General features: G+C 37.9%; 1 protein-coding gene across 1 annotated transcript in view; it reads right to left on the minus strand.

Moving 5' to 3' along the window:
* Positions 1-3304: 3304 nt before the first annotated feature.
* Positions 3305-13248, minus strand: part of LOC127867778 (uncharacterized) — a 29985-nt gene continuing 20041 nt past the window's right edge. The window contains exons 4-8 of the mRNA XM_052409209.1: positions 11265-12395; positions 10530-10799; positions 8758-8883; positions 8029-8240; positions 3305-7107 (exon numbers count right to left, since the gene is read on the minus strand). Coding sequence (XP_052265169.1) covers positions 8059-8240; positions 8758-8883; positions 10530-10799; positions 11265-12395 — 1709 coding nt within the window. The 3' untranslated portion in view covers positions 3305-7107; positions 8029-8058. The remainder of the gene's footprint in view (positions 7108-8028; positions 8241-8757; positions 8884-10529; positions 10800-11264; positions 12396-13248) is intronic.

A 13248-nucleotide genomic window follows, 5' to 3' on the forward strand; every position in this document is an offset into this window, starting at 1 on the left:
TATCTTGAAAAAATGCTTTTTTGAGTGTCAAATATAACACTTTGGTGTCCAGAAGCATATTGGCGGGGAATATCAATTCAACGAATTTGCTTGTTCGTCATAATTTTACTGCAGGTAGTGCAGTCCTACGAGTGCTGTCGCTCATGCAAAGCGTGCGCTCTCATTGGCCAATATCGACTCTCCAATACAACGACGCTTCGCCTAGCGTAATTAAGAGCAGACTGACTTGCAAAACTCGCTCTACATTAGTTATTTGCTAGCGCGAACAACTAGCAATGAAACCCTGACATTTGTAAACTTTTTTAAAGCTACGAAATTGGAGACGAACTTTTTTATTTCAATTATTGTTGATGCTATTTTGAGCTCACCCGAGCAAGAAGTGCTAATGGTGACGTACTGTGATCGCCCTCGTCCGTTGTGCGTCTTCAGCTTTGAGCTCGTTAACAGTCTTAAGGCTAACTGGTCTGGATGTTTACATTGACAATGTCTGGGTCGATTTCGAATCTGGGCCACGTGTCGATTCTTGGAAAGACCTTGCTTCCACTCTAGAGGTCATATGTATAACTCACGATAAAGTTGGTCAGAATGTTTGTAGGCCTACTGACAATCTCTAGACCGATATCGAATCCGGATAACGTACGTCCAAAATCTGTGTCACTTGATAAAATATTAGAAACAACTTGTTACTGCTTAAGAGGCCAAATAAATGACTAATTATCGATGAAACTTAGTCAGAATGTTTATCTTGACAATATCTATGCAAAGTTTTAATCTGGCTCACACGCGTCCAAAAAAAGGTCACAAGGTAAAATCTGAGAAAACCCATATTACGACTCAACCTTGATGAAACTTTCTCAGCATGTTTATCTGACAATATCAAGGATATGTTGGAATCTGGTCATGTTTGGTCAAAATCTATATCAACAAGTCACGTGGTCAAGTCTACGACGATTTGTGTACCTTGAACACAGGTAAGCGATCGGGGCCATCCTCACCCTCTTGGTTTAATTGAAAGGTGTAAGCACATGTATATTGAATCATATTTGTAATTAAATGAAACCACTAAGAATGTGCCCGATACGAGTGTTCATTTTGTATGCAACTTTTTAATATCTATGTAAATGTTGACATATACGGTAAACCCGGGCCTATATAACATAAAATTCAGCCCCTTATCATAGATAATTATAACTATATATTCTATATACACTTGTTGTATTCCAGTTTTGCGTACAACTGTATCTAACATAAATCCCGCACATGATTAGTGGGCTGTTTACCTGTGATTATACGACTAACGATTTACTTACATATAACTGACCTATAACCACATAACGTTTTTATCTATTTAAAAACATACACATGTTTTATTTAATTGGTGGCTATTGTCATGTCCAGAATATAATTATTTTCGCATGATTAGAAACAACCTAAAAAATAAATCAGACCTGTGTGTACAGTGCATTTTTCTCGAATGCCCCGGGTGGCAGTTTCTTCCAAATTGTTAGCACTTCCAAGCATTTCGGTTTGGGAAGCGATTGGTGCAAAATTTATCCATTCTTATCCAGGCGCATGGGATTTTGTTTGGTGTGCAACGTACCTGAGAGGTGGGGTTTCCTGTGCCCCCGCACCCATCCCCACAATAACGAAATTGAATATATTTTAGCATAAATAAGTTGCATGAAAAGAAATAAAAGCTTTATTTCAAACAATATTTACTACACTTAATTTAGGACAAGTCGTAAAGAGCGAAACGAAGATTTATTGATAGATCTGTGTGCGATGGACAAGCTTGTTATTTTAGTCCGGAAAAATATTTGCTACATCAAAGGCGTGGGCATCGAAATTTCAGTGATATCCGGCAAAAACATTTACCGGTAGTTGATCATTTAGGTGAAGATTTTTTAAAGCCCGTTCGCAAAAAGTAGGCATACAAATTAAACCATAGGTCCGCAACATTAGCTTAGGGAAATATTTTTATCGGCTGTTGAGATCGCAGTGACGTCGCAGCGACCTAGTTACTAGTTTTGATACACGGTTAATCACTCTTTAATCAAAATCTATCGATTACTGCCACGTCAAGAGACGATTAGATGCTCTTGCAACAGGTATTCATCAATCATCGAGTCTACGAGCTTGACTTATTAAATTACAAGTACATTATTCAAGTACTCGCCATAGCTAACGAGTACTTTAGTTCAGCGCTAAGATAATTCGTTCTCCATGTCGATATTCTTCCTGTGCTTTGACATTCATGTTTATGCAATACATTCTTGACTAATACTTGGTAATTCGTAGTATATATCAGAGATGACATTCAAAAGAACCGAATCAGTAGTCTATAGAGGTAAAATACTGGTGCCAGAACTCCGACGCCAGGGGTCGCAGGTTCGATCCACTAACACTAACTCGTCATTCGCATTCCCCGTACCCCATCAGACATCTGGGGAGTTGGGTCGAATAGGATATTCCTGTAGCGTTGTATGAAAATTCAACTTTATACGCCTTTCAAAGGACGCCAGTTAATGTGATCATTATGCTATCTTTATACGCCTTTCAAAGGACGCAAGTTAATGTGATCATTATGCTATCTTTATACGCCTTTCAAAGGACGCCAGTTAATGTGATCATTATGCTATCTTTATACGCCTTTCAAAGGACGCCAGTTAATGTAATCATTATGCTATCTTTATACGACTTTCAAAGGACGCCAGTTAATGTGATCATTATGCTATCTTTATACGCCTTTCAAAGGACGCCAGTTAATGTGATCATTATGCTATCTTTATACGCCTTTCAAAGGACGCCAGTTTATGTGATCATTATGCTATCTTTATACGCCTTTCAAAGGCAGTCTGTTAATGTGATCATTATGCTAACCTAAAGCTGTGTATATGAGCCTCGCTCTGGGAAAACAGGCTTTAATGCATGTGCGCAGGTATGTGTATTAGCTAATACACATACCTAATGTGCGTAAAGCGTCGTCCCAGATTAATCCGAGTCTGCAAAAGCCATATCATGTTTTAAATACCTAAAATGGTAACTTATCGTTTTACTTTCAAAACGCCACTTAAGATACATAAATTACTAAGTTCAATGAATTGTAAACCCCTTTTTTAAAAAATTAATTACACTTCGATGCATTTTTGATTGTACATTAGTACAGGATATACAACCACAAGTAAATTTAAAGGAAAATGAATTTGTATGTTAAAATTATGTTATACTGTAGAATTGTTAAAAGATGTCATAAGTTACTTAAACATTTCACCTGTTGCACTTTTGATACATACAACAAAATAAATGCTGGTTTAAATTTATTTTACTTCAATAAGCAGACTTCAATATAGTGGTGGAATAACCATACACTTAAAAAATTCTTCATAGAAAAACAACATTCATTCCAGATGATGATGATAGATCAACAAATGAAACCAAGATGATCACAACTACACCATACACCAAAGTTATAGTTCCCTTTTTTCCAAAACGGCATTAATTAACAGCTCGGCTAAACAAAATTCTCAATGCTAACAGTACCAATTACATATGGGCAGTGCTCTGCGAAAAGGAGTTTAATGCATGTGCGTAAAGTGTTGTCACAGATAAGCCTGTGCAGGTTAATCAGGGATGACACTTTACACTTTTATGATATCTTTCCCTTAAAAAAAGTCTTAGACAAAATCCAGTTTAGGGGAAGTGTCGTCCCTGGTTATGACTACACAGGTTAATCTGGGACAACACTTAATGCACATGCTTTAAACCCCCCTCTTCACAGAGCCCATTGTAAATGATTGGTGTACACTCAATCTCTCTACTGTAGAAAAATCCTGAAAGTGGGAGCTAAATTTACAAGCCATATATTCAGGATATCAAACAAGTGCGAGTCAACCAGTTACCACTCAGATACGCACTGTGACCGTTTTGTAGTCCCTTAGAAAAAAATTATAATTATGTATCTTTCCCACTAGATTCAAGATTCAAAGCCTTTATTTCCGAGCCTTGGAATACTGATGAGCAGCGAACAGCCCAGAAACCTAAATATACTGCGATTAACTGGCAGGCCCTGCTGGCTTTGTGCAGGTTGCATACAACCATTTTCAAGTGGCATCTGAGCAGTAAACGGTTATTTTAAGTGTGAACAACTTTACAGTGCAACTTGTTATGCAAAAGTGCAGAGACTTTCCCCTTCAATCAAATATAAATCTAAAAATTGTGTTTTTTTGGCTTAATGATTTTAAAATAATAAATTATTATGATAAAAATAAAATTAAAATGTTTACATATAATAGCACATACAAAAAGTAACTAAAATCGCACAAAAAATGAAAAACAACAAGCACACAACAGTATCACAACATGTAGCAAAAAGAAACAACAATATTTAACACCATCAAGGTTTTAAAAATGCTTTAAAGTGAATATGTTAAACTTTACTTTGTCTTAATATGTATAACCACCTTTCATAAAAGGTACACCCCACTGCTGAGATCCTTCATAGAGCAGTTTCCATTCATACAAACAAAAAGGTATCAATTAACTCAACGCTTTGAAATGTCCCAACAATCAATTGAGCCACCATGTGAGAAAATAAGGCTAAATGCATGTTTGTAAAGTGTCCTCCCAGCTTAGCCTGTGCAATTTGCGCAGGCTAATCAGGGATGACACTTACCGCTTGGACTGGATTTTTGCTCTAAAAAGAGACTTCCTTTAAACGAAATGATGTAATAAAAGCTTAAAGTGTTGCCCCTGATCAGACTGCAAACTGCACAGGCTAATCTGGAACAACACTTTACACAAGCATTAAGCCCGGTTTTAACAAAGTAATACTCATTTATAGCAACATTTAAAATCTAGCTGACACTTAACCACACACAGTCAAACACCATGTGGATATTTTAAAATAACAAGAACATAAAAAAAGAAATGCAAAAAAAACAAACAAATCAAGACTTAGGGCCAAATTATGCTAATTTTAATATTTTATCTATCCTATAAAATATACATTGTATATTTTCTTACGATGCTATACCATTTTCTATCAAATGTCTCTTAAAAGCCAGTATGAATTATCAGTCTTTTTGCAGATATGCAGATACATGCTTTTGGCTTTTGAGGAATGACTTAATAAATTTGTCAATTACATTAAATACTAACCAATAACATGACACAGAAGAATCAATATACACATGTATTCAATATAAGGTAAGTTCTAAATGTATAAAACAAAAACAAAAGGCTTGGACAACAAACATATACAGTCCTTTTTAGCCAAATCATTGTACATTCATCATTATATTATTGCAAAGCCAAACATTAAAATCATGTACCAAAGGACACACAACTTTAGTTTTGTACAGTAAACAAACACAGCATCAAGTGCTACAGCGACATTTAATGTCAAAAAAATATATACTATATTTAGGCAGTCACACATTCAGACATTTTTTCCATTTGTACATTTATATACAACAAGAAACATATATAACTGTAATCAAAAAATGACAATTTGATTAAAAATCATGCCCTATTTCAACACACTTATCTTTTTACTGTTCAATTGAATGTAACAAAATACTTTCACATTTATTTCACACAAAAAGTCATGTCTCTGTAGAAAAACAATAACATTCCAGTGTAAGAAACAGTATAACTCCTGACTAAAACATCAAAAGGCATTTTATAAAATTAATATCGCGATCTATTTATTTACAAAAAATATGAGATCATTAAATACCCAAAATGTTTCTTAGTTTCCTTATTTTACAAAAATCAACATATCTGAAACCAATCTTGTCCATGCTTACAGTACATAAAACATGTAGGTCAGACAAAAAACTTGGAGGATGTGTGCCTGTACCTTCACTTGCAGAACATATTCCGTGTGAATATCAATCGATGCAGGGCTCTTTTTCTTCATTTGGGGGAAAGGGCCTTGGCGTCCATTTTGGGGAAAAAGTGGGAAAATTTTCCCCAAACTAAACTTGAAATTTGGCGAAATTTACATCATTTAAAAGAAATTCTCTTAGAGGAAGGGGCCTTTCTCTTCGGGAAAAGGGCCTTTATAGGGCCCTTGCTTAAGAAGGAAAAAAAGCCCTGAAATTATACATATCACGTTTTCCAATAAAAACTATCTGAGATTCTCCGCAATCGGAAAGGAAAATGTTTAGCACTTAGAGTTTGTTTACAAAATGGTTATCAGCTATCACAGACGAATATTACATAATTAAATAACCATTCAAGGGCACACACCTAGAATTCTCTGGTTCGAAGCATTAGAAACCGTAGATCAAACAATAAACTGATTAAAGTATACAGTTATATTATTTTGTACCATGATCAGACAGGAATCCCTGGACGAAATTCTGAACTTACAACTGAACCTATGTCTGTCATATAATACAAAAATATTTGCGTAAATACACCAACCAATTCAACAATTTTCAATAACTTTGAGAAAAAAGCACTATCTATCGCTAACAATCAATCAATCTATAACACATCTTTACAGTCACTTTCATAGCAGCTTAGAGCCTGTTTTTGAACAAAGTACACGATTAATACACAATAGCCAATATCCAATAGTCCTCAGCCATTACATTCTACTTCATGAGGTGATCCATCAACCTAGATTTCTGTTCCATTATTCATTTGGACACCTCTTATCATTATTCCTCAATACACTAAGCCCCTAAACATAAGACTTATTGATCAATACTGGTTCTCTAGGAGTCACATCATTGGGTTATACAGCATCAGCTAAGTCATTCTGTTCACAAGTAACAAGCTAAGTCATTCTAGTAATAAGTCAACACAGTGGTGTTGTGTGTGGTTTCTCTTTCCAGTATCAAATCAATGTGATCAGAGCATTGTAATCTTTGACCTCCACAAATACACCACGTTCAACTGCATGGCAGTTATTCAGTGCATGTGCCTGTCAATGATTGCTAATTTTAACCAAACTAATACAATAAAGTCAGAGTTCACACATTTTGGCTCTCTAGGAAACAACATGAAGTATTTCACATGTGGTCAGCATGTATAACGTCACGTATAACTTGACTCCTGCTTTCTTTCCACTTTCCCCAATGACCAAGTAGCTTAAACCTGAAAATAGATGATGTTATATTGTAACTTGTTATAGAATGAAAGCAACCAGTCTTTTCTGAAACACAAAATAGCATTTTTTTAAATATCAGAATCTGCACTACTATGTGGGAATGTACAGTGATCTTTATAAATCTCCACAGACCGTCTAAAAGTGCAGCTTACACATGCTGTGTCATATTGCCACTAGTGGCTAAGGAAAGCTGACACATACAGTGTGTTTATGTCAGAAAACATTATGTCAACCTGCAGCTGTCAACCACAAAATGCTGTTTGTTTAGATGGATTTTTTGCCATTTGAACAGTATTTGACTCATTTTTCCTGAGGAAGCTGGTTTACCAGATTGCATATACTTACCACAGTACCTAATAACTGCCCTTCTTGAATCAGAGGTAGGTAGATAATGGCTATAGAAAGGATTTCATGACCAATGCCTACAAAAGGTACATATGAGCCGTGTTCTGAGAAAACTGGGCATAATTCATGTGCGTAAAGTGTCATCCTAGATTAGCCTGTGCAGTCTTCACAGGCTAATCTAGGACTACACTTGCTGCTTTAAGAGTATTTTCTGTTTAAAGGAAGTCCCTTTTTACCGAAAATCTAGTTTCAGCGGATAGTGTCGTCCCTGATAAGCCTGTGCAGACTGCAAAGGCTGATCTGGGACGACACTTTAAGCACATGAATTATGCCCAGTTTTCTCAGAACGCGACTCATATGGATGTGGCCGGACTGAGGATCAAACTCAAAATCCCTGTCTTGTTACACAGAAGCCTAGTAAAATGTATCATGAAAACCGAACGGTTTACTTGAAATAAATGCAGTGACTAGTTAACACTCGCAAAATTACACTTGCAGAGCCCTTGAAACAGAATTTCAATGCAACTTGTAATCAATAAGTAAACTTAAAAGTCTCTGCTCACCTGTTCCCCGATACCATCCCAGTCATCTAGTCATATGGAGCTCTCACAATGCACCACTTCCTCCTCGGGGATATCCTCCAGGCGGTCCATCTCCGGGGAATACTCCCGGCGCGTCTCCATGGCGCGCGCCCGAGGGACGGTGAACCCAACCAGGCCGCCCACGAACATGACTCCTCCCATTGCCATCAGAGCCACTTGGCTGGTCAGCACATCTGGAAAAAAATAACATTTGTTATATTAAGCATGCTTTTTAAGTTAAATCCTTAAATAATATATGAAATTTTGTTTATTTTTATTGGAATAATTTGTATTCCTTTACAACTCAGATACTTATGACACTTTTGTTGTCCCTTATAAAAACAATTTACATTTTAAACCTTTCTTACTCTATTGAAGTTTTAAAGGTTTCATTTCAAACCCCAAGATACTGATGAGTAAAAAAAACACAACATAAAACCTGAACAGGCTGGGAGTTAATGGCAGGCTGTTCTGGTTCTAAGCTGAATGTATCTAGCCGTTTTCACATACTTCTGGGCAGGAAAGGATTCAATCACACTTTAAAATTGTGTATCTTCTTAGAATAATTATTTAAACATTCTATTTATAAAGCCATAGATTTAAATGACAGAACTTCCAAAAATATTAATGTTCTTGTCAGTCAGAAATACCACTATTTAATGTTAAGTTTTGTATGGCTTTAAACTTCATAAAACCCAATCCACGACTTACGACTGATGACATGGCTGGCACAGACGGCAATGCCTTGAAAGAACTCGAGTAATCCGAGACTGGACACCAGCTTGTCTTTGTCATACAGCTGCATCAGAATGATAGACTGCAGGGTGAAGAATGACGCTGGAACATAGAAACCACACAAGTTATAGCAACGTATTGCAGGGTATTAACACATTCACAAGAAATAACAAAGGGCTGTTTGTAAAACATGCATGCCCCCCATATGGGCTTTCTGTTGTAGTGGCAGCCATTGTGTGAATACGTTTTTTGTCACTGCGACCTTGACCTTTGACCTAGTGACCTGAAAATCAATAGGGGTCATCTGCGAGTCATGATCAATGTACCTATGAAGTGTCATGATCCTAGGCAAAAGCGTTCTTGAGTTATCATCCGGAAACAATTTTACTGATTCGGGTCACCTTGACCTTTGACCTAGTGACCTGAAAATCAATATGGGTTATCTGCGAGTCATGATCAATGTACCTATGAAGTTTCATGATCCTAGGCGTAAGCGTTCTTGAGTTATCATCCAGAAACCATTTAACTATTTGGGGTCACCATGACCTTGACCTTTGACCTAGTGACCTCAAAATCAATAGGGGTCATCTGCGAGTCATGATCAATCTACCCATGAAGTTTCATGATCCTAGGCATATGTGTTCTTGAGTTATCATCCGGAAACCATTTTACTATTTCGGGTCACCATGACCTTGACCTTTGACCTACTGACCTCAAAATCAATAGGGGTCATCTGCGAGTCATGATCTATCTACCTATGAAGTTTCATGATCCTAGGCGTATGCGTTCTTGAGTTATCATCCGGAAACCATTTTACTATTTCGGGTCACCGTGACCTTGACCTTTGACCTAGTGACCTCAAAATCAATAGGGGTCATCTGCAAGTCATGATCAATCTACCTATGAAGTTTTATGATCCTAGGCATATGCGTTCTTGAGTTATCATCCTGAAACCATTTTACTATTTGGGGTCACCATGACTTTGACCTTTGACCTAGTCACCTCAAAATCAATAGGGGTCATCTGCGAGTCACGATCTATCTACCTATGAAGTTTCATGATTCTAGGCCTAAGCGTTCTTGAGTAATAATCCGGAAACCACCTGGTGGACGGACCGACAGACCGACCGACCGACCGACATGTGCAAAGCAATATACCCCCTCTTCTTCGAAGGGGGGCATAAAAATGTGCAGCTTCAATTCCTCCCAACCTCCAATAAGAATCGAACTGATATGTAGATTAAACAAGAGATGTGTTTGTCAGAATCACAATGCCCCCTAATGCACGGCTTTGATTTTTTTGTTTTTTCATTTTTTTTACTTCCCTTGTAAAAATGAGCTGTACCTGCCAAATGATAAATAGAAATTATCTCCCTTTAAAGCTTGTTACTTCCCTTGGATTTGTTTTTTTGACCTTTGACCTTGAAGGATGACTTTGACCTTTCAACACTCAAAATGTGCAGCTGCATGAGATACACATGCATGCCAAATATCAAGTTGCTATCTTCAATATTGCAAAAGTTATGGCCTATGTTCAAGTTTTCGGACGGACAGACAGTTCAAATGCTATATGCCACCCTACTGGGGGCATAAAAAGAAATATCTTGAAGGAATAACAGGATGATTCAAATACAGTAGACAAAAAACAATCACAAAATTATAAAATTAAGCCTGTTGCACAGCAGATGAGCTAATAAAAAAGGAAATCTTTTAACATGACAAAACAGGCAACAACAAGGAGCTCAGTACCTGAGAAAAGCCCCAAGAGGACTGCGTAGAACTTCAGTGAACTGTAATCTGTGAAGAGGGAGCTGCATAGCGATACGACGCCAGCCAGGGTCACCATGAAGCTGTTGAAGTAGACAGGGTTCACAACAGGCCGGTCCGCTATGAAGCCAATCACCGGCCGGCTAATCATGCTCGTCACCCAGAATATCGTGATCAGGTACTTGGATTTCTCTTCTGTGAGACCAAGGCTGGTGCCGTGCTCGGGTAGGTGGTAGAACGGAATGACATAGCCTGGGAAAGGAATGCGTTTTGTGCGTAGTGTCGTCTCAGAATAGCTAAGCCTGATTTTTGCTAAGAGGAGATTTTCTTTAAACGAAAGATATCATAAAAGCGGAAATTATTGTCCCTGATTAGCTTGTGCAGACTGCACAGGCTAATCTGTAACAAAACTTTACGCACATGCATTTAACCACTTTGTCCAAGAGAGATTTCTTCCGCTTGAGACCAAGTCTGGCACCATGTTTGGGAAGGTGGTAAAACGTATCAGCATAGAAATTTCATCAGGACTTGTCCCTTACTTATACACAAACATCTTGCATATATATTTTTTTTTTCAGTAAAAACAATTAAACAAAACTGACCAAAGATCGCTTATAACTTGCACTCACCAAAGTAGTTAATATTTCATAACAAAACTTACCAAAGATATTTAAAAAGCCATAAACTTATAAGACATTAATTAATGCATTAACTTACCAAAGATAGTTAATACGCAGGAAACAATCAGCAAACAGAAGGACACATTTGTGAGCATCTTAAATTCAAATGTCTTGCACAATATTCGCACCAATTTGTATTTGGATACCTCCTCCACCTCCACAATGTCCAGAAACTGTTCGCCTGTGGCACTGGATAACAGACTTATTGGCACCATCACGCTGTTCTTCCCAGAGCTCGAGTTCGAGATAGTCCGCACTCGTGTGTTCACGCTTCTCATGCTACTCCCAGGAGAAACAACACTGTTTCGCATACTCCCATTCAATCGAGGCGAATTACTAGCTATGTCCAAAGCATGCACATTATGTTCAGCAGCGGGAACATTACACGCCCCGCAGTTCTGCTGAGGGGGAAGTTTAACAACGAGTGGCGAAGTCTTGTCCCATGGATCATTGGGATCTTCGCTGGGCACATTTTCCGCATGCTCGGTGAGATTCGGAAGTTTCGGGGAATTCTCCAGACTTCCGCACCCACTGTCAGTATCAGGATGTTGCTCTTGCTGTTGTTGTTGCAGCTGCAAGGGCCGAGGGGGTTCAGGTGAGGCTGGTTTAGGCATGAGCACCGACCGCACTGAAGATCGCGACAGTTGCGATAGTTGTCGCTGTGGCCCTCGAGGGACAATCAAAGAGTTCTTGGATTTGTTCAGGCTCCTTGAACTGAAGCCAAACGCTTCTTTTATCCTATTGATCGTTGAGTTACTCTTATTTCTTAGGTCGATAACATCGATTTTTATGAGACGATTGTCTTTTGTTATAATACAGTTATCGAGAGATCCATTTGATATCGTTCTCTGTCTCTCTTTCTCTGCAATTAAGGCTTTCATTATGGCACCATGTTGAATCACACCACGTTTCATCCCCTTTCTTTTCAATTTCGTTAACGGTCTATACAGCAGTGCGGACGCACAAATGTGCAAGGATACTGCGGCCATGATGGCTACAATGTTTTTCCAGTTCCACGACATTAGAAGTTGTTTCACTATTGAGTTGAACACAAGGTATCCGACACCAACGCCCATGACTGCAAAGCCTGTGGCCAAGGCTCGCTTATGTTGGAACCACTGGGCGATGATAACCTTCGATGGAAGATAGGCTATGCCAAGCCCAGTCCCTGAAAAGCAACAAATTTGAAGTATAAGCACAAGTGACTTGGGCAAATACATTGAAGCCTGGCCAAACACAGAAAAATGTCAGAATTTAATAAGAATTTATAAGTCATGTGCGCACAGCACACAAAAAAGTTCTTGATTCTTATAACAAGATTATTCTTATGTCCCTAAAGCCTTCAATGAAGGGGGTTGCATTGCACTGGTGAGAGGTAAAATTGCAGTGGTGATTATGAGTTTGTAATCAATTAAAAATATCTCAAAATATGGGCAAAGCCGAGTTTCACTCTTTACTCTAAGAGGAAATGCCAAATATGTATCCTATTTTTAACTTTTGGAAAAACATGTTTTCAGTTTGGTTGTGGAAAACATCACGTATGCTAGGCAATACCGGTATATCAACACTATATCAAACACTATAGGACTATGCAGCAGAAATTCAGTAGACATACTGGCAGCAGAACAGAGAATTAAATGTCATCTTGAGATATTGTATCTGTAGTAACTACATAGTTGCTAGTTTCGACGTTTCAGTACTTTGACCACAGTAATTAAATATTCTTAGTTATTTGGGCTAAAAACTTTTAGCTTAGGAATGAACCATCTTGGAAATAATTCTCTGAGAGAACTCATATATCTACAAGAAGTGTTGAAAGAACAACAGTGGGCATAATGGCTAAAAGTTTATTTTATAATCTTATTGGGGTATGACCAGTTTTAAAGGACAACTGTTTGATTGGAAAAAAATGCTCTGAAGAGATGGCACCCGATAAGGCCCCCATGCGGGACAATAGCAACGTAATCATCATGGTAAGAAGTCATCGAAATAAGGTCTGCTATAAAGTTTTCATGAATTTT

Source organism: Dreissena polymorpha, chromosome 2 (assembly GCF_020536995.1).
Source record: "Dreissena polymorpha isolate Duluth1 chromosome 2, UMN_Dpol_1.0, whole genome shotgun sequence".
Taxonomy (NCBI): domain Eukaryota; kingdom Metazoa; phylum Mollusca; class Bivalvia; order Myida; family Dreissenidae; genus Dreissena; species Dreissena polymorpha.